Source organism: Mustela putorius, unplaced genomic scaffold (genome assembly GCF_011764305.1).
Source record: "Mustela putorius furo isolate JIRA1106 unplaced genomic scaffold, ASM1176430v1.1 tig00000081_pilon_pilon_pilon, whole genome shotgun sequence".
NCBI classification, from domain to species: Eukaryota; Metazoa; Chordata; class Mammalia; order Carnivora; family Mustelidae; genus Mustela; species Mustela putorius.
In genome coordinates this window covers 344,038-369,206 of record NW_025421272.1, presented here as the reverse complement: position 1 = coordinate 369,206, position 25,169 = coordinate 344,038, and the positions used below count along the sequence as shown (strand labels likewise).

Sequence of the window (25,169 nt, the reverse complement as noted above, 5' to 3'; positions counted from 1 at the left end):
CCGCGACGACTCTGTCGGCCGCCGCCATCTTGGGAGCTTGTCGTGTCGTCCGTGCGGGAAGCTGCTTTGACGCAGCACCGCTCACCTTCAGAGAGGCGGACTGGCAGCCCTGAGCGTCGCAGTCATGCCGGCCGGACCCGTGCAGGCGGTGCCCCCGCCACCGCCCGTGGCCACCGAGCCCAAACAGGTACTGCGACCCCCGCACCTCTACCGGCAGCCCAATCCTTGGCCTGGGTCCTCCCCTCCGGTGCGGGCCCTCTTCACTTGTGCGGAGGAGGAAGCGGCCGCTTTACGAGGGCTTGGACGGACTACAAGTCCCAGGAGGCAGCGCGCTTCCCGCTCTGCGCTCTCTTCTGGTAGCAAAAGAAGCGCTCTTGGAACAATGGTTCTCAAAGTGTGGTCCGCGGACCAACAGCATCAGCATCACCTGGGAGTTAATTAGAAATGCCAGACCTAAATACTTATGCATTTTAACAAGATCTCAAGGTGATTGATTAAAGTTTGAGAAGCACTGATCCAGCCCATCCATAGGTTTTCTGTGGTTATTGGGCCCACCGTCGCCGTCCCCCACCGCCGCCTGCCCGGCCCGCCGGTTTTTGCCCAGTAATCCCTAGTTTTCCAACCTGTACGGTACGTTTTTGTTAATTCCCAGCATCTGCTCTAAGCTAAACACCATGCAAGGCTGGTGTTTAGAATGAATGAAACATACCTAGTTTAGGGAGGTCACAGTTCTAAGTGGGGAGCCATATAAGTGAACATTCTACAAATGGTTATTGTTTCGATCACCATAAATGATACCAGCCAGCCCTTAAATCAGCTGAGGGGGAAAGAGGTGTGTAAATAATTGCAGTATGTTGTGATAGGCCCTATAAGGATCAGGTACAAAAGAAACTAATCAACATTTCTTTGATGGTGTGAAGGGAGAATTAAAGTAGGTGAAACCCACATGAATGATAGGTGAATTGCTTTTAAAAGGATGAATTAGTAGTTTGCCAGACAGGTGATTGGAAAGGTTAACAGCATCTTATATTCATTAAGCAAACGTTTATTGAGCACATATTGTATGGGGACCACTGCTTTGGGTTGGGAATATAGCAGAGTACATGACAGAAGAGGTCCATTTTAAGTACATCTGTATCCCTGGCATTTTCCCAGTCACTTGGGGAAAAGTGAGGTAATACCAGATAATTACAAAGACACCAGGGTAGGGATCACCTGGTATCTCTGGTGGAGAGTAAATTAAAAAGTGTTGTTGAAGTTTAGGAGTGGGAGAGTGGTAGCAAAAGATGCATTTTGGGGGCGGTTGAACTTCTCCTAGTACACAGTGGGGAGAAAAGGAGGAGTTTGAAGCTGGATAACTGACATCTGTGTTTCAGAAATTCAGGTAGGCAGGTAGTGATGAGAATATATAGGAGCACAGTTACTCAAAAGATGCTGAGCGCCTGCCCTAGGTGTGTTGGGGGCGGGGGTGGGACAGACTGGATGGGCAAACGCAAGTCACGCAATGACTGGTGGTGCAGGCTCTTCAGCTCAAGTGATGTGTTGGATTCCTGGTTCTGCCATTTGGGCTAGTTAAGCTTTACGTTCCTCGATTTTGTCACGGGTAAAATGACGGTAATGAGTATTCACATCATGGGCCTCTCATAAGGGCTGTGGAGTTAATATATTTAGTTTTTAGAAAGGTATATGGAACCTGCTGCGTGCTTGATAACTGTTACCATTGGATATGGAGGCCGAGGAAGGAAGAAGAGGGCCATGTTTCTGACTTGGATGACTGAGTGCGTGGTTGGCCGTTGATGAGGAAAGCGGTTTGAGAGGAAAAGTGCCCCGGAGCCAGCTCAATCTAGAATTCTATGACACATAACAGTGATCTGAGGCATCATTTTGGGTGGGATTGTTCAGTCCCAAGGTGGTAGGGGAAGTAAAGGCCATAGTTGTGAGTGCCTGAGTTCAGTGTGAATACTGTGGAGAATAGAAGTTTGGGGAACCCTAATATAGGGCAGGAGGTGAAACAGGAGCCAGGAGGGAAACTCGCTCAGGTGGAGTGGTGAGCAGGAAGGAAAGACACAGATAATGGGGCATGGGAGTTGAGTGGAGAGTTTTGTGAAGGAATGGTCACTGGTCACATGACCAGATGCTGGCTATAGTTGGCTCTAGGCAGTCATGTTTGACTTTTGGAAGGGCACTTGAAATGGATGGGGACCAGATTGGGGGGGGGGGAGTGGGAAGGGCAAGACTGGAAATTCAGGATATTTAGCTATCAGAGGAAGAGGGGGAGAGTGTAACAGCAGAAAAGAATGTGAAGGCAGGGAACTGCTATCTTTTTTTTCCAGATGAGAGACTCACCCTTTGTTTACTAATGGAAAGAAGCTGGTGAAGAAAGAATACTGGAATTTATGGGACAGTTGATTTGTGCATTTCAGTGGGGTTTCACAGAACATTTGAGCATTGAGTGGTGGTTAAGACAAGAATAGGTGCAGAGGGAAAGGGCATAAGGCGCTGCCAGCGGAGTTTCCCATCTTTATTCAGCAGTCATTAAATATTCCGTGCCAGGAACATCCCTGGGTAAAGACATGGCCTTCTGGATTCTGGAAGATGGTTTCTTAGAATGTGGTCAGATCCTTTCCCCTCTCCCCCAAATCTGAATCGTCTGGCCACTTGGTAAAAATCCAGGTTCCTGGTGTCACAGACTGGCTAGCTTGTGAGAGTCAAGGAGGCTGCTCTTTCCACCGGTTCCCCAGGAGAGTCCCATGCAGGCACAGTGCAGTTAAGAGCCGGTTTTCTGGAGCAGAAGGTCTTAACTCAAGGAAAGTCCCTGGGAGAGAGTCCATGCTCTCAATGATTTTAGAGGAGTTTGACTTCAGTCCCCCATATCAGGAACCTCAAGACGTTATTTTCCTTTTCTTGTTTTCACAGCCCACAGAAGAAGAAGCTTCTTCGAAGGAGGATTCTACCCCCTCCAAGCCAGTAGTGGGAATTATTTATCCTCCTCCAGAAGTCAGGAATATCGTTGACAAGACTGCCAGCTTTGTGGCCAGGTAACATAGCTGCTTCTGCATTGTCAACCTGGGCCCGTTAGCTCATCTAACAGCACAGCATGCTGGTGAGGTGGGCCATGGTCAGGATTAGTGTCTCGGCATGGCATGGCAGTGACAGAATGTGAATCACACCCAGCCTCAGAAGCACCAGGAACCTGTGCTTCCAAAATAGGCCTGAGGAAGTGCCTGGAAAGCTGTTTTGTCAGGGAGAGTATTTGTGTCTGTGTTTGTGTCTGAGCTGCTGGCCGGAGGAAGACATAAAAAGGGAGTTGGTCATTCTCATTATGCAAGAACTGTGCTCCTCACAGCTTCCACTGACGCCTCTGCAGGATGGAATAAAATACGAGCTCAGAGTTCTTATGAGGCAGGAGAGAGGGAATGGGACTGAGTGTGGTCTTTGTGGATGACTTGGAAGTCAGTGCGAATTCCTCTCATCCTTCCCCATCATGTTTTACACACACCTGCTCCTCAGATGGAATCCTCTGGCCGCTTGACTCCAAAGGTCAGCACCCCCCACACACCAGTTGAAGTGTTTTTTTTGGCAGCCAGCAGACCACATGCAGCCTATAGAGCTGTTGTTTTTCCTCATGATACATATTTTTTTAAAGATGTATTTATTAGGGAGGAAGGGAGCAAGAGGGTAGGGCAGAGGGAGAGAATTTTCAAGCAGACTCCCACTCAGCAGGGAGCCTGACACAGGCTTGATCCCATGACCCATGAGATCATGACCTGAGCGGAAACCAAGGGTCAAACACTCAACCAACTGAAACACCCAGTCACCGTCACAATAATGTATTTTTTAAAAACTTGAATAAGTTGCTACCATTTAAAAATGAGGAGCTTGCACAGTAAATCTAGATTTCTGGCTTTTGTCAACAAACTGGACAACTCGTTGCATGTAAGCAGCTGCCCGCCTTGAACAGACCGCTGCCCTCAGTCAGGGCACATGTGTTCCAGAGGCACATGTGATCCCAAGGCAGTATCCCCATCACAGTACATTTTAATAGAGGGTTTCTTCCTTCCCAGCCTCTTAATAAAGTGAAACATAGGTTACTTTGAGGCCTTTTACTTGTCAGGCTCCATGCGGATTCATAGCCTCACATTTCAAAGGCTTTGCTTAACCAGGGTATTGCATTAAATCTGCTCTGTGCTTGGGGGAACAATGTTAGGTTCAGGGCAGTAAGTGTTTATGATAAATGTTCAATGTCTCATAGCAACGCTCATGCTTCTCTTTTTGCCCTGATAATTTTAAAAACAGAATAAATAGGAAAAGGGTGTTAGAGGAAGAATCACTACAGTCTCATTACCAGAATAGTTTCTACCAGCTGTTTTCACTTTCCTGTTTCCTTCTGGTCCTTGACGTCCTTTTTTAGACCCTTGTAATATTAGTAGATACTTTCACATCCTGCTTTTCCCCTTTGTGCTGTGTTAGAAGCATTTTCTCCTGTTGCTCCACAGTCCTCTGCTGCTGCGCTGTCCTCAACGCACCATGTTGAGGTGACAGGCCTCCCTTGACTTGGCTGTCTCCTCTCTCCTTTCCTCCAAGTTGTTTCCAGCATTTCAGTTTGGCACACAAAACTGTGGGGGAAATCTGAGCATTTTCTTTTCCTTCTAGATTGTCTTCTTAGAAGAAAATTCTATGTGGCACATAACTGGCTTAAAGAGCATTTTTAAAGATTTTCTTAAACATTTTGCCAAGTAGCTTTCCAATAATTTTGTGCCAGCCTCTGCTGACACAGAAATGAGTATCCAAGTTTTCTTAAAAATAAAAACGTATGCATCCATATTTTTAGATTTATTTTTGGCTTAGGTGATTGCCTTGTAGGCATTTTTAAGTATCTGTGGACTTGCTTTCGTTTACATTGCAATGGAGGGACAGACAAGCATCATCTCACTCTGGGATAAAGGAAGCATATGGGACCATCTTTCCACTTCTGTTGAATCTCACACATTGATTGATGGAGCATTCAGTTAAAATCACTGAGTATGTTTTTCCGAAAGAAGTTTTTTTTCCTCTCTAGGTTTGGTCTTTCCTACATTCTCCTGTCAAGAAGCTGAAGTGGAAATTACCCTTAAAAAGTCCCACCAGCTGCGTTGACTCAGAATCATGTCTTTTTGTGCTGAAATCTATTCCTTGTGTTAGAGAACATAATTCTAAAATTAACATTAAGTTAATTTAAAGGAAAAGAATAGCTTGGAATGAACATTCCTGCCTTCTCATTTTCTTTCAGATTATTCCCAGATGTGGTGAGGTTATGGCTTAGGAGGCAGTGATGGAGGAGACAAGCAGAGCCCCCCCCCCTTTTTGAGCAGCCCTTTGTCTGCCCTGGGTGTTTGCTGGGCATGATGGCCTACTTTATCAGTACCTGAGTGTGTAGTTTGCATTATTTCAGAAGGTGGAAGGTGCTTCTTCCCCAAGCATGAGGTTCCAGTTGGACTCATACATTGCCTAATTAAGACCCCATGGCGTTATTCATGCTACAGAGTGTGACCAGAACTTGCAGAGGACCTAGCCTGGGTGTTGATGAGCACCATCATGGCACAGTTTGGTACGAAGGCTAATCTGTGGCACAGCATTGCCTGTACCCTGTCTCGCCCTCCAGCTAGCAAGGCCAGGGTGTGAAAGTCTTGAGAGTGTGAAGCTGCTATTGCCAGCAGCCCCTGGAACCATCTATCCCTTGATATGTTCAGGGCATCTTTTCAGTGCGGGGCTCTGGCTGGAGGAGTGAAGGAAGAGGCCACACAAACATCTTTTTTAAAGATTTTATTTATTTTAGAGAGAATGTGTGTGTGTGTGAGAGAGAGAGAGAGAGAGAAGGAGGAGGGGCAGAGGGAGAGGGATAGAGAGAATCTGAAGCAGACTGCACTGAGTGGAGAGCCAGATACAGGGCTCGATCTCACAACCCTGAGATCATGCCCTGAGCCGAGATCATGCCCTGAGCTGAAATCAAGAGTCGGACACTTAACTGACTGAACTATCCAGGCGCCCCACCACAAACATCTAATACCCACATCATCTTTAGTGTTTATGGAACAGCCCTTTCTAGCCTTCATAGGAATAACAGCCCTTGCATTTCAGACTGCTGTATGATTCCAAAAGACTTAGCCATCTCCTTAACTGATTTGATCTTCTGAGTTCTCCAAGGTAGAGAGAGAAGGTCGTATTAGCTGCATCTTACACATGGGAATTTGAGACAGAGAAGTTTGGACTCCCGACTTCTGGGGAGGGGAGAGGGGCTGGTGATTGAGTTCAGTCATCAATGACCAGTGATTTAATCAATCATTCCTGTGGCATGAAGTCTTCATTAAAAAAATCCTAACCAGAGTGATTCAGAGAGCTTCCATGTCGGAACAAGAACACATCAGAGAGGGTTCCAGGAGGCTGGTGTACCCCAGACTCTAGGGACAGAATCTCCTGTGCTCAGGACTCTACCAGACCTATCCCTATGTGACTCTTCATCTGGCTGTTTGTTTTTATTCTTTAAAATATCCTTTTATAATAACCTGGTAATCTAGTAAGGAAGAAAAAAAAAAAGAGAGAGTGGAAGGTTTGGTAACTTGGTGAGTCAGAAGTGAACTCAAAACATGTATGTGTCCATATCTTATGTCTTTAAGTTTATTGTGCTTTTTGAGTGACACAGGTATTATATATGTTAGACACCCTTGAAATGTTACCATTGGGACTCCTTAAAATCAGGGTTCCCCAAATATCATGAGAGGGACATTTTTTTTTAATCCTGCGGTATTTATATATTTATTTATAAAGAATTTATTTATTTGACAGGGAGAGAAATAGCGAGAGAGAGAGCACAAGCAGGGGGAGCAGCAGAGGGAGAAGGAGAAGCAGGCTCCCTGCTGAGCAAGGAGGCTGATGTGGGGCTTGATCCCAGCACACGAGTATCACGACGTGAGCCAAAGGCAGACACTTAACCCGTTAACTGAGCCACCCAGGTGCCCCAGTCCTGAGGTTTTTAAAGGCATGCAAAGACCTAGGGTATATGTGGTAAACTTTCTCAGTACGGGGAGAGATGGGAGATCTCCCTTCTAAAGCTCTCCTCTTGTCATGTGGATGTGCCGTATGCAGCAGCACAGATCCGGGTCCTTGGAGAGCACAGTGTTTCTTTTGTGGGCCTCACCCAGTACTAAATGAGGTGATGCTAGGTGGTACTTGGACAAAGCATTACATGAAATTGTTTACACTTAGATGTTTTTTTCCAACCCTTGTGGTTACCCAAAGGACAAAGTGTCAGTTTGGTGCTAGAGTATCCTTAATACCACTGCAGCCCTCTGTCATCTCCCTTTTTAACTAAGAGAACTGGCCTTCATCTCTGCAAACTTGGAGCGAGACTTTAATGATACTACTTTATTTTCATTGTGTTTAATTTTATGTTTCCTTTTGTTAGTGTAAAGCTCTACTGATTTTTATGTGAAGTAGTAATACGTCTTCTTTTTAAACTGCATTTTAAAATAAATTTATTCAAAGAAAAAAGCAATGAGTTTAGATAGTTGTGGGATGGCAGGACTAGCAGAAGAGCTACAGGAGCAATAGAGGTCTGGGAGACCCTGTGGAGGCCTGGCCCAACCTTGGAGGAGGTGGAGGACTTTGGCCACTGACACTAGGAACCTCGAAGAGGACCTCTGTTGCGCTCAGGCCTGGGCTAGCTTGAGTGGCAAGTGGTGGCAAGTAGGGGGCTTGAAGGGGCAGTGTTCTGCATTTAGGCAATTGTCAGGCTTGTGATGTTAATTCTCTCTTTTCCTCCTTGTAGAAACGGACCTGAATTTGAAGCTAGGATACGACAGAACGAGATCAACAATCCCAAGTTTAACTTCTTGAACCCTAACGATCCTTACCATGCCTACTACCGCCACAAGGTCAGCGAATTCAAGGAGGGGAAGGCTCAGGAGCCCTCGGCCGCCATCCCCAAGGTCATGCAGCAGCAGCAGCAGGCCACCCAGCAGCAGCTGCCCCAGAAGGTTAGAGCCATCCCCTCCTTCATATCCCCAGGGCTGAGAGGGAAGGCAGGCCATGGAGGGGAAGGTAATGAGCTCTGCTGTCTAAACCTCACTACCACCTTTGATGTTTCTTGAGTACTGCTTGTCCAGCTCTGTGCTCAGTATTTTAGGAGTCTCATTGGCACCTCCCAGCAGCTCGTGAGGAGGACAGCAAAGTGACCATTTTACAGATGAGGAACCTGAGGCTTGGGGAAGTACGCTTGACCCAGGCCACACGGTCAGCAATCCAGAGTTTAGGCCCTTGGCCCTCCTCTTTGCCTTGTCCATGGAGCGAGGACAGTGCTGTGATGTGGCTTGTGGGCCCCTTGAGCCATCCCTCCCATCCATTTCACCTTCCTGGGGTCCCTCCATGTGGCCCACCTTAATACCCTAATCTTCTCTAGGTCCATCACTAGGGACATTTAGGGTTATCAGTTAAGACAAGAAGGGCTGGCACATTTTGCCTCCTGTATAGACCTAGACTAGTCCCTTCTCTCTGCTATATTCCTGGAGCATGGTGGCAAAGGCTACCTCCTGTTTTACAGTGGGAAATAAAGGTTGGAATAGATTTTGTGACCTTCCATTGTAGTTTACCACTTCTAGAGCCTCAGGCTACTCCAGTTTCCTAATCTGTAAAAGGGATTCACAGTAGTAATTCTGTCCACCACATGGTTTGTGTGGAGGTCAGGCGAGGTAACAAATGTGGAAGTCCTCTGTCCAGTGGGTCCTCTGCAGAGTGTAGGGCTGACTGTATCCTTCATCCCCCTGGGGTGGGATTTAATAAGGCATGTGTTAGTCAGATTTTTTTCTGCCACCCGATTTTGGCCCTCGGTTTCATGGCCACAACAGAAATACAGAGGGGCATGGTTCTTGGTCCAAGCCATTCAGGGAGTGGAGGCCACAGTTGGCCAAGAAATCAGTGCTCTTGTGAGTTAGGATTCTCTCACACTGTGGGCCAGTGGTGTGCAGGTGATTGGCAGAAATGTGGAGGCCTGTGCCATCCTGTCGGGAGTGTCTTCCTACCCTCTCTCGAGCCTCACATTCTCTCCGCGTCTTAGGTTCAAGCCCAGGTGATACAAGAGACCATCGTGCCGAAAGAGCCCCCTCCTGAGTTTGAGTTCATAGCAGACCCCCCCTCCATCTCAGCCTTTGACCTGGACGTGGTGAAGCTGACGGCTCAGTTTGTGGCCAGGAACGGCCGCCAGTTTCTGACCCAGTTGATGCAGAAGGAGCAGCGTAACTACCAGTTTGACTTCCTCCGCCCGCAGCATAGCCTCTTCAACTACTTCACGAAGCTGGTGGAACAGTACACCAAGGTGCCTGGGCAGGACAGGGGCAGGGGTGCTGGGCCTAGGGCAGGAAGGCACTGTATCTACTTGTGTCTCTAAGAACTTGACTCGTCTGTGGGCCCTCGGGCAGAGGTTAAAAATTCCAGTTCAGTGTACAGTCTAGATTTTTTTTTTAAGTAAAGATTTTATCTATTCTGATTTTATCTATCTGACACAGAGAGAGAGGGAGGGAGAAAACAAGCACAGTCAGGGGGAGCAGTAGGCAGGGGAGAAGCAGGCTTTCCTCTGAGCAAGGAGCCCAGTGTGGGGCTCAGTCCCAGAACCCTGGGATCATCACCTGAGCTGAAGGCAGCCACTTAACTGACTGAGCCACCCAGGTGTCCCTAAAGTCTTGATTTCTATTCCATTCTGCCATTTAAATGTAGCATAGAATGCTGGGGGTTTTTTTTGTTTGTTTCTTTGTTTGTTTTTAAGATTTTATTTACTTATTTAACAGAGAAAGAGATCACAAGTAGGCAGAGAGGCAGGTAGAGAGAGAGAGAGAGAGAAGCAGGCTCCCTTCTGAACTGAGAGCCTGATGTGGGGCTCAGTCCCAAGACCCTCAGACCATGACCTGAGCTGAAGGCAGAGGCTTAACCCACTGAGCTACCCAAGTGCCCCTAGACTGCTGATTTTAAAGAGCAGTGAAACATGTGATTGATAACTGCCATTAGGATGGTGCTTGCTATGTGACAAGGCCAAGTGCTAGCTGCTTTTAAGTACATCAGAATGTTCAGTTGCCTAGCACGGGACCTAAGAAGAAGGAAGCCCTTAATAGTTGCCTTCTTTTTTTTTTTTTAAAGATTTTATTTATTTATTTGTCAGAGAGAGCGCGAGCGAGAGTGAGCATAGGTAGACAGAGTGGAAGGCAGAGTCAGAGGGAGAAGCAGGCTCCCTGCGGAGCAAGGAGCCCGATGTGGGACTCGATCCCAGAACGCTGGGATCATGACCTGAGCCGAAGGCAGCTGCTTAACCAACTGAGCCACCCAGGTGTCCCAATAGTTGCCTTCTTTTGCCCAGTTTAATCATCATAAGAATCCAGGAAGTATTCCCCCTCCCCTTCCCCTTTTTCAAAAGCAGAGATAGGCTCAGAGAGTTGAAGTTCCTTACTCATGGTCTCTCAGCTAGTAAGTAGCTGCACTGACCCCAACATCTATGTTGTTCTTCACCCTAAAAAGTACCTTGGATTAGAAATATAATTTAAGTAAGCATTGGGAGACAGTGTAACTTAAGGAGATATAGACAGTATTGTTGAAATATTTATATATGTAGCATTTTCTCATTTAATCTGTGGTAATTGATAAGTTAGCCACTGCTGTACGTATTTTTATAGAAGAGGAAGTAGGCACAGAGAATTAATTTTGTCAGGGCTGAGCTGGGAACTTGAACTCTGGCATTTTCACTCTAGCCCCTAAGATCTGGGCCTCAGGGTCTGGAACAAGAAGATCTTAATTTCATGCTACATTGTTGTAATCAAGAATCTGGACAAGTGGGTATTAGTATTTAAAAACAGTTAGATTGTTAATTTCTTGCAAAGCACGCTGATACAGATTTGCTAGTGGCTTGGGTTTTGGGGGTTTTTTTTTTTTTTTGGTTTGTTTTTTTGGTGCTTCCCCCCCCCCCAACTTCTTGTGGCGGTTGCATTCTCTTTTTAGTTGCCTGGTTTGTACATCTGTTCTTGATATTTAGAAACAGCACATTAAATATCTGGCTTGAAAGGACTGTAATAATTTACTTAGTTCACTCTAAGTATGTAACTAGAAAGAATTGTAAAAATGTGTGTATTTAGAAAATGATCAAGTAAAAAAATGGTAGAGTCATTAAAATAACAATCATGGAAAGCCAGAGGGTTAGTGTAATTAATTACACGGTAACAATTTTAAGGGAGCCCTGCCTTGATTTTACCTAGTGGACCACTTCCAGGGTTAAACGTCCCCAGATCCCTTTGTAGTCTGTTACTTTCCTATTATTCCTTTTCTCTCAGGACTTGGGTATTGACATTTAGTACTCTAACCTGAGGGCACTGGTGTCGGTCTCTAGTCATTGGAGACTCTAGGGCAGATTTATTTCTGAGGTAGAGGTCTAGGGATGATAGAGTAGGGCTGAGCCACTTTACCAATGATAAACTGTTGGGATTTATGCTATTTTGAACAATGCCATCATTCATTGTCTCATCAACTATATATTCAGTGTCAGGCTTTCTTTCAAATGCTAGAGATATAATAGTGAACAGAAGACAGAGAAATCTCTGTCTTTACAGAGTTTCTGGTCTGGTGAGGGGGGCGAAAAGCAAGTGCAATGTCAGTGGTTGTCCGATGGTAATAAATACTATGGAGAAACGGAAAGCAGGGGACAGAATGTGGGAGTTGGGATCTGTGGGCAGTAGTGTGGAGTAGGATCATCAGGTGAGCACGTGCGAAAGGGCCTGGTGGCATGTGCCAGAGGGTGGTAGCAGCCCCGTGTTGAGAGCAGCCAGGGCATGTGGACTGTACGCTGGGTAGTGGGTAGTGCTCTTTTGTGGATTTTCTTGCTCGTCCTTGCAGCTGCCTTTTACATTGACTGTGCCACCTTTAAGCAGTGATGTTACTATTTATAGAAGACAGCCAAGTTACAGAGGTTAAGTGACTTGCGCAAAGTGGAGCTGGGATTGGGACGTGGAACCCCATGCTTTTGCTTGTCCTATGCTGTTCCACAAGCCCCGGGAAGCCCCCTCTTTGTCCTGGGTTGTGCTGCACTGATAGTTGCTTTAACTCTTCCCATGTTTCAGATCTTGATTCCTCCTAAAGGCTTATTTACAAAGCTCAAGAAAGAGGCTGAGAACCCCCGAGAAGTTTTGGACCAGGTAAACTAAATTATAACTAGTTACTTCAATGCAAGTGACCTTGTGTGGGTTGTTTCATATTTGGAAATGGGCTCCAGGGCAGGACCTTGTTGTGTTCTAGGCACAGGAGTGGTGGAAAGAAAGACCTTGTGGCCACAAAGGCTGAAGAATCCTGGGCTCTCTGCTCCCTTTCTGCTTTTCTTTCAGTTTTACTGGATCTTTCTCTTTTCTGCCCTTACTAGAAGCCAACTCCTGAACAGGTTTTCTGGCCTGTTTCTGGCCAGATGCAATTTGAAGCCCCACATTTTCAGAGTTGAGGAGAGAAGGCCAGTTGGCACTGCCTGTTTTGGGTGGCTGCATGAAGGCTTTGTTTCTCAGGCACTCAGACCACTGCTTCTCTCATGGGTACTTGGTCAGACTTCCTGGGACAGAGCTTGCTGTTCTGTGAGCATCATGCCCCTTGCCAACTCAAGCAGAAAACTCTGAGGTTATAACAAATGGCTGTCCTTGAGGCCTAGACACAAGGTTTCTGTGGCATTTAGATTTTTTTTTTCCTGTCTGGGCACTGGGCTTGACTGAAACCAAATGCAAATACCATAGTTTCCGCCAGGAAGTTGCCCTTGTAGGCCGAGCAGCTCCCTGTTCCAAAGGAGATGCTGGCTTGGGTGAAGGTGCTGGAGGGGTCAGACCCATCAGGAACAGACCCTGATTCAGCTTAGCATTGTGCCGTTTCCTATCTCCTCAGGTGTGTTACCGGGTGGAGTGGGCCAAGTTCCAGGAGCGAGAGAGGAAGAAGGAAGAGGAGGAAAAGGAGAAGGAGCGGGTGGCCTATGCGCAGATTGACTGGCATGATTTTGTGGTGGTGGAAACAGTAGACTTCCAGCCCAATGAGCAAGGTAGGTCTGTGACTCCAGGTGGGGAGCCAGGAGCTTGGAACCATCTGGAATATCTCAGGTATACATCTCTTCCCACAGAGCACTATAGTCCCCCCAGAGGGTTTTATCTATCTGTTTTATCTCTGCTGCCAGAAGACTTCTGATTTGCCACATTGTCCCACTTAACCCAATTGAGCAAATGTGCCAGACCTTGGGTCTGGAGCTGGGAGAGCTTACAGTGTGTAGAGGGTAGATCAAGGGGCAGGCCTTTGATAAGGAGTGTCTGTGGAGGTCTCCTTTTGACTCTGGATTACCCCCTGCCAGGGAATTTCCCTCCCCCCACCACCCCAGAGGAGCTGGGGGCCCGAATTCTCATTCAGGAGCGCTACGAGAAGTTTGGGGAGAGTGAAGAGGTTGAGATGGAGGTCGAGTCTGATGATGAGGACGAGAAACAGGAGAAGGCGGAGGAGCCTCCTTCGCAGTTGGACCAGGACACCCAAGTGCAAGACATGGACGAGGTATGCTTCTGGGAGGGCTTACAAGCTGGCCTTTCCCTCTGGAGCTTGGTATGGGGGTGCGCTTCACATTTCAGATCAGCTCCCTTGTGATCCTTGAGAGGAGGCGTGGGTCCCGAATAAGGCATGCTGGCTGAGCAGCTGCCCAGACCCAGGGAGCATAGAGCCTCTTTCCAGCTTGGGCAACAAAGATTCATTCATAGGCAAGGATCTGAAAGCTGTGCTGGCTCTGTTCTGTGATCTTCCCAGCTTCGCCCAGAGGCCCTGCTCCCTCCTGCCCCCATGCCAACTCTCAGTAAGGGAATACTTTGCACCACGTGCTTTGATGCATTTGAACTTAGGCCCAAATGATCAGCAGTTCCCAGAGCTTTTCTTAGTGTAGCCTCTGCTTCCTTTCGGCCACCTCTACCCCTTCCCAGCAGGCATAGAGTCTTCAGAGCCAAGCAGCTCTCCTCCCCTTGGAAAGAATTTGTGTGTGAGAAGAATGGCCCCTGTGTCTGTGGGAATTGACTTTTTCTCTCCCTCCCAGCGTTCCTCCATGAGCAGCTACCATTGAGTGCTGACTTGCCCCCCGCACCCCTCCCCAGCATGTTTAACTGCCCTTGGCCTCCTGGGACTGCCTGGTGCCAGCTGCTGGAAATGCCTGGGCGGAGTGTTAGCACCACGGCCCCCAGAACTCCCATTCATGTTGCGAGGAAGGAGCTTGGCCAGCTGCCGCCTGGCCTCGGCTGCCCCTGGAGGCTTAGCACATGGATGCTGGCTGGCAGGGACCTAGGCTCTTTGCCACCCTGAGAGCCGCCAGGGCTTAGCTGCAGGGAGGTGGCCTATTGGCTCTTTTCTGAGTCCTGCCATTGCTTTGCTTTTCAGGGTTCGGATGATGAAGAAGAAGGGCAGAAAGTGCCCCCACCCCCAGAGACACCCATGCCACCTCCTCTGCCCCCAACTCCAGACCAGGTCATTGTTCGGAAGGATTATGACCCCAAAGGTAGGGTCTTCTTTCCTGCCCTCACATGTTCCTCAGGGCTGTCTGTTTCTAGGAGGGGGTGAGGTGGCATATCACCAAGGCATCGATAGCCCCTCTTTCGCAGGCCTGGTGATGGGGAACAGAGCTGAGTCATCTCTGGTGCCCAGGTGTCTTACACAAGGCGGGCTACAGCATGGCACTAAATGGATGGGTCTCAGATGAGGGAGACACAAATAAAACCGTAGTCCCTTAACCCTGGCTGCTTCCCAGTGTTCTCATTCAGAAATCTCTTTCCTTTTAGCTTCCAAGCCCCTGCCTCCAGCCCCTGCTCCAGATGAGTATCTTGTGTCTCCAATCACGGGGGAGAAGATCCCCGCCAGCAAAATGCAGGAGCACATGCGCATCGGGCTTCTCGATCCCCGCTGGCTAGAGCAGCGAGATCGCTCCATCCGGGAGAAGCAGAGCGATGATGAAGTATATGCACCAGGTGAGGTGGGGTTCTCCCAGCCAGTCCAAACCCCTGCTCTGACTCAGCCCAGACTTACTTTGAGCCATGGGAATCTCTGAAATGTGGTCAGTTTGTTTTAACCAAACAGAGCAACATCTGAGGTCAGACAAAAATTTGTGAGGATAGGTACAGCCTGTGATGCTACAAAAGAATTCCCCATTTTCCAGAAGCACTCTTTATAAGGCTCCTCCAAAGGCAGGCACCTGACATGGACGCCATCCCGGACATACCAGAGCCGGGGAAGTTGACCATCTTGGGGCTGTCTTAGAATGAGGGCTCTGCTGGCTGGAGCACCCTTAGTGCTTTGAAATGAGACACGATGGGAAGAAAACTGTCCCAGAGGCAGGAGAGTAAGCTTGTAGTCCTGATTGCCACTTGCCATGACACAGTCCTTGCAATTGCTTTTCTTAAGTCATGTGGTTGGACAAGCTCTAGCATACAGCCTTAGTGCTGGTTGGGCTTCCCCAGGCTCAGAGATGGGGCATGCTATATTGGGACCCAGACTCAGCCTGCCCCACAGGACTAGCCTCTACTCTGCACCAGGAGAGTTGGGGCTCTCTGTTAGAAGGGCACGTGGTTTTAGTTTCCTTTCTGTCCCCTGCCTCCGTTCTGTGACTGCATCCAGGTCTGGATATTGAAAGCAGCTTGAAACAGTTGGCTGAGCGGCGTACTGACATCTTTGGTGTAGAAGAAACAGCCATCGGTAAGAAGATTGGTGAGGAAGAAATCCAGAAGCCAGAGGAAAAGGTGCAGTTCTGATGGATTCTAGTGCCTTCTCCACTCTCATAATTGTATACTTGAGCTGCATTTTAGGATCCCTGACAAGCTGTGGCTTTGCTTTCCCTTGCAGGTGACCTGGGACGGCCACTCGGGTAGCATGGCCCGGACCCAGCAGGCTGCCCAGGCCAACATTACCCTCCAGGAGCAGATTGAGGCCATCCATAAGGCCAAGGGCCTGGTGCCAGAGGATGATACCAAAGAGAAGATTGGCCCTAGCAAACCCAATGAACTTCCCCAGCAGCCACCACCTCCGTCTTCAGCCACCAACATTCCTAGCTCTGCCCCACCCATTACTTCCGTGCCCCGGCCACCCGCGGTAAGCCAGTAGCCACTTTGGGACTGATTTTGCAGAGCTTGGTTCTTGGGGTTGGACACTATTGGCTGAGAAGAACAGCTTCCTTATAGTGGGACCCAGGCACTGTTTGGGTCAAGTTGAGAGACAAAGAACTCTTTAATTGTAAGTGGGAGCCTCTGGTCTGATCTTCCTCTGTGGGGGAGGATTGGAGCATGGGAGGGAGGGAGGCAAGAGGCAAATGTGAGAAGCAGGCTTAGGACAGAGAAGGGCTGCAGGGCTTAGCAGGTCTTCGAGGATCTCTGGCCCGTCTCCAGGAAGCTAAGTTGAGGTCGGCCTCTTTAGTGGGTTTTTCAGCATCTGCCACAAGCAGCTGGTAGAGTCCCAAGTGGAAAGAGTGTCACTCTGGGCCTCTCAGCATAATTCCTGTCAGAGTCTGGTTGTGAGCCTGCAGTCTCTCAGGGAACTCCGTCAGAGCTGTCTAGTCCCCATCGTCAAAGGCTGCAGGGGGCTAATCACCAGCCTTATTTGCCCTTGAGGTCCAGCTTTGGCTTCCTTTCACCTCTGGGTCCCTCCTCTTCTGCAGATGCCGCCTCCTGTCCGTACCACAGTTGTGTCTGCAGTACCTGTCATGCCTCGCCCCCCAATGGCATCAGTGGTCCGACTACCCCCGGGCTCAGTGATTGCCCCCATGCCGCCTATCATCCATGCGCCCAGGATCAACGTGGTGCCCATGCCTCCCTCGGCCCCTCCTATTATGGCACCCCGCCCACCCCCCATGATTGTGCCAACAGGTCAGTGTCTCTCGTGCCACCTTCCAGGCCGTTGGGTCAGGACTGTAGACTAAGCACTGCAAGCAGTGCAGTGGCTGGCAGTACTGCCCAGCTGTTACAACTGGGGGGCCAACCCAGAGGGGAGCCTTAGCTTCCCCACATGAGTGGTCCCTGAGCTACGAGCTGGGGAGCCACAGGTCCTGGGGGAGATGGGCTGACGTGGCAAAGCTGGGGTCTGTGCACCAGGATAGTCAGGCTCCAGACAGGTGCAGAGGCCCAGTGATGCTTGCCTGTCAGCTGGCACCCAGTCTGTCTATCAATCCTGCCCCTGCTGCCCCGTTTCCTGCTGGCTGCCAGACTTGGCGAGGAGTGACCCTTCACACTTTCGACTGGGAAAAGTGGGAAACCTTTGCAATCTCCCCTCATCCTTTACCAGCCCTGAGTCCCAGGGCCTTCCTCCCACTCACGCAACCACTTATTCTTGTCCTTGCAGCATTTGTGCCCGCTCCACCCGTGGCCCCTGTCCCAGCTCCAGCCCCAATGCCCCCTGTCCACCCTCCACCTCCCATGGAGGATGAGCCTGCCTCCAAAAAACTGAAGACAGAAGACAGCCTCGTGCCTGAAGAGGAGTTCCTGCGCAGAAACAAGGTCAGTGATACCAGAGTGCCAGCCATGGTCATAATGCCCAGCTGGGGGGGTCCAGTTCCACTGTGGTTCCACACTCCCTGCCCCACCATGTTCCGCTCCCACTCCTCTGGCTTCAGGGGCCCGAGTCAGATATTGGAGGCCTGGAAGGGCTTCTGAGCGCCCAGTGGATGCACAGTTAACAGTGAAAGGAGCAGGCTGAGTAGGTGGTCCCTCTGGTGTGAATTCTTGTGGAGACCAGCAGACAGGACTTGAGTATGAACGGGGCCCTGGATACTGAAAGAAAGCCTGGGTGTAGTTCTTAATTTCTTTGTGGCCTCCTCCTCTGGCTGCAGCCCTTTGGAGTTCCCCTTGTTGTGGGAATTCTGTTGGGATACTAGAAATAAGGGAAATCCTGGTGCTTCCAGAGCCTAGGGAGTCTGTCGGCTTCTAGTGAGGAGGCAGAAGCAGTCCTAGCCCCACTCCCCCAGTCCATTTGACCCAAGCCTTTTTTTTCCCCTTTCCGGTAGCACTTCCCATTTTCTCAGTACCAGCTGAAGTGCCAAGGTAGAGCTACACATTTTGTGGGCCCGTGTCTTCGCAGTGCTTACAGCAGTACCGTGGAGCTGTTGTGATCACTTGCTTTATAAACTTGGTGTTAAGGCTTAGTGAGACCTGGTTAGAGGAGTTGGGAGCCCAGGTTTTCTGACTTTGCAGTTTATATGCTCTCTGTCTCTGGTGCTTCTGATGCTTTTACAGGGCATTTTCTTAACACTTTGTCAGTTCTAGACTCACTAGGGGGCACGGTAGAGACCATTTTAAAGAAAAGAAACCATTTTAAAGAAAAGAAAAAACGGGAAGTGAGTTGTGCCATGTCACTAGTGCTGTTAGTGAATTGGGCTAGGGTCCAAGAGGCCAGATGGACGGGTGACATTGTTTATGGTGGCCCAGGAATAGGAAACCATATTTTCTGATGGGTTCAGGGTTCCCCGGGCATAATTGCCATGTCCTGTTTTGTAGGGTCCAGTGTCCATCAAAGTCCAAGTGCCCAACATGCAGGATAAGACTGAATGGAAACTGAACGGACAGGTGCTGGTCTTCACACTCCCGCTCACAGACCAGGTATGATTTGCTGCTGCTAAGTGGCATCAGGTGCAGGGGATCCAAGGAGTCGGGTGGGGGGGGGCAGGTCAGCTTCCTTCAGCGGACCTTAGCAAGGAGTTGAATGACCTCTCCGTCCCACAGGTCTCTGTCATCAAGGTGAAGATTCACGAAGCCACGGGTATGCCTGCAGGGAAACAGAAGCTGCAGTATGAGGTGAGTCAGACGTTGGTGGTCCTGCCCCTTGGGTCTCAACACCTCTGCCATCCCAGAAACTAAATCCCTTGTGGAATCAAAGGAGTGGAGAGACATGTTGGGGGCAGCCATGTAAATCTGTTCTTCTTAGAAGCAGTGATGCTGGCTGGGAGTACCAGGGCAAGTTAGCCTGACGTGGTGAGGCTTGGGGTAGCTGGGTCATGTTATAGCCTTGTATGGAGCCCCAGAAACCTTTATGCCTCAGTGACTAGGGTGGGCATCTGGGGACAAGACTTGGAATGCTGTGGTGGGTTTCTGGCCCAGTGGTGGAGCCATCCCAGCTAGTGTGGTCTGGGGTAGCCTGGCTTTGTGCAGGGATGCAGAAGTGATAGTCTAGCTCCACCTGGTGCATACCCACCCACATGGGGCTGCTTTATTCTCCCTCTCAGGACTTTGACAAATCGCTACTCTGAGCCTCAGTCTCAGACTCTTGGATTGATCTCAGAAAGGTCTTCAGATTTGAGGGTCAGAATTCCATGGGGTTTGGTCTGGGCCACCTTCTTGGGAAGTTGACAAAGAGGGAGAGCATGGGTTACTAGGAGGGAAGGAAAGCAGAGCTTTCTCGGGGAACTGGAGATCTTCGGTCCTCCCTGTGCCAACCCTACCCACATGCCCTGCCATTGCCCTGTCTTCTCTCAGGCCCCTGTATTCACTGAGTTCAGAGGGAATGGATGTTGGGAGTTAAAAAACTACACTGTTCAAGGCCAGGTTGCCCCCACGCTAAAGCACATCGTCTGTTTTCCAGGGCATTTTCATCAAGGATTCCAACTCATTGGCTTATTACAACATGGCCAACGGCGCCATCATCCACCTGGCCCTCAAGGAGAGAGGCGGGCGGAAGAAGTAGAGAAGAGAAACTTGCTGTCAGGTCTCAGCCACTGCCGTTTTTGCCGTTTCCTGTCTCCCACTGTCCTGCTCTCTGCCCCAGTCCCAGGAGACCCTGCCTTGTACACTTGTTTCCCTCTTACTGAGTTTGGAAATTCAAATTGTCCTGCCAAGTTTTCTTACCCCATCCCTTCTCTACATTGATAAGGGAGAGCTTTCAAAGCTAGTCTCTTCCCTAGTGGTCTCTGGAATCCCTTTGTGTTTGAGTCTTGATTTGAGGGGATTCGTTTCTTTAGGTAGCACATTAGGAGATGTGAATGCAAAAATGTGCTGTGGGATAGTGTCATAGAACCAAGTAGCACCTGGCTGATGAGAGTATGGTGGTTGTCATTATTAATCATTTTGTATAATCCCTTTGTGTTTGAGTCCTGATTTGAGGGGATTCATTTCTTTAGGTAGCGCATTAGGAGATACAAACCCAGAAATGTCCTGTGGGATAGTGTCATAGTCCCAAGTAGCACCTGACTGATAGAGTATGGTTGTTCTCATTATCAATTATTTTGTATCTTGCCATGGGTTGTCTAATAAACCTCTTGTATCCTTCTTGTGAAATCAGTGTTGTAAGACTTGTCCCTTGGCCACCTGTGCTCTGTCCAGACCCAAGACAGTGGGAACATGGCACAGTACGTTGTGTCTTCTCTTCTACTCTGAGAATGTTGGAGGTTTTTTTTGTTTTTTTTTTTTGTTTTTTAAGATTTTATTTGAGAGAGCACACAAGCGGAGGAGGGGGGCAGGGAAGGGGCAGAGGGAGAGGGAGAAGCTGACTCCCCATGGAATAGAGGAGTCCACTGTGGGGCTTAATCTCAGGACCCTGAGATCATGGCCTGAGCTGAAGGCAGACGCTTAACTGACTGAGCCACCCAGGTGCGCTGGAATGTTGGGCTTTGAACTAAATTCTTAACCACCACCAAGTCTTTTATGAATTTGTCTTACATTTATTTCTGTAGCTCTTAAAATATTTGGATCCTTCAAAGGCATACTCTGTGTATTTAATAGACTGCTACAAAATGCTTTCAGCATGCCAGGACCACAGAAGAACAAGGACAAGTATGATGCAGTTTCTGGGCCAGTGGGCAGTGGAGAGACACATGGAGATGAGATTCAGGGGTGGCAGTTTCCTGACCACCTGGAATCATCCATCACCTGATTGGCCCTGTGACCTTAATCAGGTGGCTTACCCTGAGTGACCACAGGGGCATGAAATTTTTTAAAATTTTTATTTAAAAAGTACTTAATTATGTGAGAGCCATGAATTATTCTAGGAATTTTATAGAATTTAACCAATTTACTCTTTAAGTACTCCATCAGTTTTAACTTACATAATATTGAGTATTCCTGTTTTATGCTTGAGTCAACTTAGCTCAGAGACGGTGGGTTGCATGCCTTCAGTCACACAGTAAGAAGCTGAAAAGAGATTATGTGCAAAACGTTTGTCATAGGCCTAGCTTCCTAGTAAGAGCCAGACGTAGGCTGTTATTTTCGGAATTGTGCTATCACGGGGAGCTAGGCGCTGCTGTGGGTGTTTAGAGGGAGGAAGGTGAGAGCCTGTTGAAAACTATTTCCTGATTTGAAACCTAAAGCTCATTCTATTCTGAAGATCTCACGTGTGTTTATCCCCTGAGAGTACCTAGTGCCTTTTCTTTGTAGTCCCTCCGTTGGATCTTCCTACCTGCCCCACGAGGTCATCTCCAGGGCTCCGAGGAGTAAGGCCATTCCCAAAGTCATAGAACCAGTATTCTAGTCACCACCCTCTGTACCACCAGCAGCCCCCACCCCTAGTCCCGTACACATAAGCTTGCAGCTTCTGACTCCAGACGTAGGGCTCAGGTGGCCCTTCTGCAGTACCACTTGTATGGCTCCATTACAAACTACTGATCCCTTACACTTTTAACTTGGTCAAGGGATGCTATTCCTTACCTGTTTGATATCTGCCTCCCACCTGGTTGCTGGAAGTTTCCCCAGGGGCCAGGGCTGAAGTGGGTTCCATGTTTTGGGGTGTCTAAAATGAAGGCACTGCTGGTTGCTTCTCCATAGTTAACACCAGAAATTGCACTGAACACCAACTGGGAAGGGAGTCAGGAGACCTAGGGTCTCTTGTGCTCCAAGCTCTCCTTTCCACCTGGGATTATTTCTGGGAATGGGGAACAGAGTGTGGTGTTGGGCACTTTCCCCCACAGATGGCAGATCCTGTGGGCCCCCGATGAAGGAGGCTGTGAATAGAGACCAGGAATGCTGCTGGGTGGAATGTGAGTGAATGGGTCCTTTGAGCCACCCTCCAAGGCCTGAACCCAGTTTCCCGAAGCTCTTGAATGAACATCTGTCCTGGCTCATTCCCGTCGAAGGAGGCCCATTGACCAGGGTGGCCTTGTGACTGTCAGTGGCCATGGGCCCAGCACTCAGGCCCAGCCCTCTGCTATTCTGGTTTAGGGCCTGTAACATGAAGGCAATGCCTTGCTGACACAGCTTTTCTGAATCTCACTGTGATCCTCTGAGGATTGTCTCATCCATTTTTTAGATGAGGTAGATACCCAAAGTGGTACAGCCCATGAGGGCTCCGGAAGGCCAAATCAGCTCTTCCATTCCTGGTGACCACATCGTTCTCACTGCCACATCAGACCAGACTGTGAAATGGGGAGAAATGTTCCTGTTGTGGGACTGCTGGGAAAATGGGCATGATTTGATGCTGTCAGAGAGGCTCTCCTTTTAGATTTGCACAGAGGACTTCAGGAGTTATAGACATTAAGGAATTTCAGTTTCAACTCTGCCAGTGGCTTGAGTATTTGTCATGTAGCTCAGAGAAGGCCATCTATGATTAGACCCATTTCACTTTTTATCTATTTATTTTTTAAAGACTTGTTTAATTTGTAGGGGAAGGGCAGAGAGAGACCCCCCCTTTTTTTAAGACATTATTTATTTGAGGGGTGCTTGGGTGGCTTAGTTGGTTAAGTGTCTGCCTTCAGGTCATGATGCCAGGGCCCTGGGATTGAGTCCCACTTTGGGCTCCCTACCCCACGGGGAGCCTGCTTCTCCTTTTGCTTCTGTCACTCCCCCTGCTTGTGCTCTCTCTCGCTATCTTGCTTATTCTCTTTCAAATAAAAATCTTTTAAAAAAAATTCATTTGAGAGTGAGCGACTGAGCGAGAGAGAGCACAAGCCAGGAAGAGGCAGAGGAAGAGAGAGAAGTAAACTTGCCGCTGAGCAGGGAGCCCAACATGGGGCTCGATCCCAGGACTGATATTATGATCTGAACCAAAGGCAAATGTTTAACTGACTAAGCCACCCAGGCGCCCCAGAAAAGAGAATCTTAAGCAAACTTAAGATTCAACTGAGGCTGACGAATGGCTTGATCTCACAACCCTGAGATCATGACAGGAGCCGAAATAAGAGTCGGACTCTTAACAGCTGTGCCACCCTGGTATCCTGACCCATTTCGCTTTTTACAGTTAGAATTTGTATTAGAGAATATATAAAAGGCTATTTTAGGTTATGTTAGGATATATACTTGAATGGAAATATGTGGTGTACTAGAATTATAGCAATTTTTTATGTAATATTTATCCTTATAATTAAAAATCAAAAAGGCAAAATACAGTGTGGCTTAAATGCATACTAGTACATAAGATTTTTAGACATTTGCTTTTTTAAAAGATGTACCATCTTCAAGTTGAGATCATTAATTTGGGAATTTGCTCTTACATTGCTACATTTTGATAAAAAGTCAGTGAATTGGGCTGGGGTGCCGGGTGGCTTAGTTGGTTAAGTGTCTGCCTTTGGCTCAGGTCATGATCTAAGGGTCCTGGGATCAAGCTCCTCTTAGAGCTCCCTAATCACCAGGAAGTCTGCTTCTCCCTCCCCACCCTTTGTGTTCGCTCTCTCTCTCTCAAATAAAATATTTCAAAAAAAATAGTAAGTGAATTATTCTAGATATCCCTGAGTCATATAATCTGAAGTAAGACAAGATACACTTATTCCTTACAGAGAAAGGACTACTACCTTTGCCTTAAACTGAGTTCAGTTCAGTGTTCCCTGTCCCTGAGCTGTGGTGATTAGATTAGGGATAGGCATGCGTCCTAGTATAAACAGATGACACAAAGGAATGCCGCTGCCTCCTGACTTGAGCAGAAGCTACCAGAAGAGTCTGTTGTATGGATGTTTGGAGGAAGGAGTGAGCTTGGAGCTGCTGCCATGAGGGGCTGTAGCTTAAGATGAAGCAACCAGAGGAAGGAGAACAAAGAAAAGAGAAAAGAGGAAAATAAGGCTGCTATTCCCGGTCAGCCTCTGGATCAGATGTCTCATGAAGCTCACTGGCCTATGAATTTTTTTAAGCTGTAGAACACACTAAATGCAGTTTTGGGTTAAGCCCATTTGAGTTCTGTTCCCTGCCACTTGGACCTAAGAGTCTTACCGTTATCCGCCGTGTAGGGGCAAAGACACTATCGTTTGCCTACTCTCCATTGGCTTCTGGGCACCAGCCGTCTACCTTCTGAACCTCAGCTCTCACCTTATTACAAATAAAGGCTCTGACATCTGGACGTCTCCTGACGGCCAGTGCTAACAGATTTTCTGAGCACATGCATTCCAGGGTCCAGGAGAGGGGACTTCCCTGGGGCCTGTGTGAGCACCTGAAGCTAAACTTTCAGGAATGACCCCAGTAGAAGGCATCCCCAGGTTGTGCATACATTCCAGTAGTCCTGACTGAGCATCTCTTCAACACCTATAGCGGCCAGGCTACCGGGATGTTTCCCGGCATTGCCAAAGGCCGCTTATTCCAGGAAGCCACAGGACTTCGCGGGGCATTCCTTTGGATCCATTATTCTTTCATTCACTCCTGCTTTCTCACTGCAGTTTAACCGCCCCGTTCTCTGAACCTGCTTCTCTTTCTCCCAGATCCCTATAGAGAAGCTTCCTTATTTCCATCTATTCCCCACCTGCATTGGCACCCTTGCCCCCAGCACTCTCCATCCCTTCCTAACCCCGCTTTATTGTCCTTTTCACACACACGTTCTTCCTCTCTGCTTTACCGGAATCCCCTTTCCTTCTCCTGATGTCCTTCAAATAAACTATTGATCCCGGTCTTCATCTCTTTTTCACTAAATATCAGATAAAGAGCTCTGAAATTGAAGTAAAGAAATAGAATAGTGAGAGTCTGCTATGTGCTGGAGGCTTCAGAGACAGCTCATGTACTTCACCAAGTAATTGTTGCCGTCGTTCTGTTCTCGTGTTTTGAGTTAGCTCTACTCCCAGTGTAGTGCTTGAACTCAGCCCCAAGATTAAGAGTTACATGGTCTATTGACTAAGCCAATTAGGTGCCCCCTCACCAAGTAATTATTGACGTTCTTATTTTTCAGAAGAGGAAGCTAGGGTTCAGAGAAGTTAAGCAATTTTACACAGGAACGCCCTGTTACTGAGGGGCACAGCC

The 25,169-nt window shown here is 48.4% G+C and overlaps 1 protein-coding gene across 1 annotated transcript; it reads left to right on the top strand.

Annotated features, from left to right (window-relative positions):
• Positions 1–26: 26 nt before the first annotated feature.
• Positions 27–20,303, top strand: SF3A1 (splicing factor 3a subunit 1). The gene is made up of 16 exons (XM_004766440.3): positions 27–187; positions 2,917–3,038; positions 7,805–8,012; positions 9,089–9,346; positions 12,126–12,200; positions 12,925–13,075; positions 13,379–13,572; positions 14,437–14,554; positions 14,835–15,020; positions 15,667–15,788; positions 15,892–16,137; positions 16,700–16,907; positions 17,380–17,534; positions 18,531–18,632; positions 18,756–18,827; positions 19,612–20,303. Exons 1-16 carry the CDS (start codon positions 125–127, stop codon positions 19,711–19,713), a joined length of 2,382 nt encoding a protein of 793 aa, XP_004766497.1. The 5' UTR covers positions 27–124; the 3' UTR covers positions 19,714–20,303.
• Positions 20,304–25,169: the final 4,866 nt, after the last annotated feature.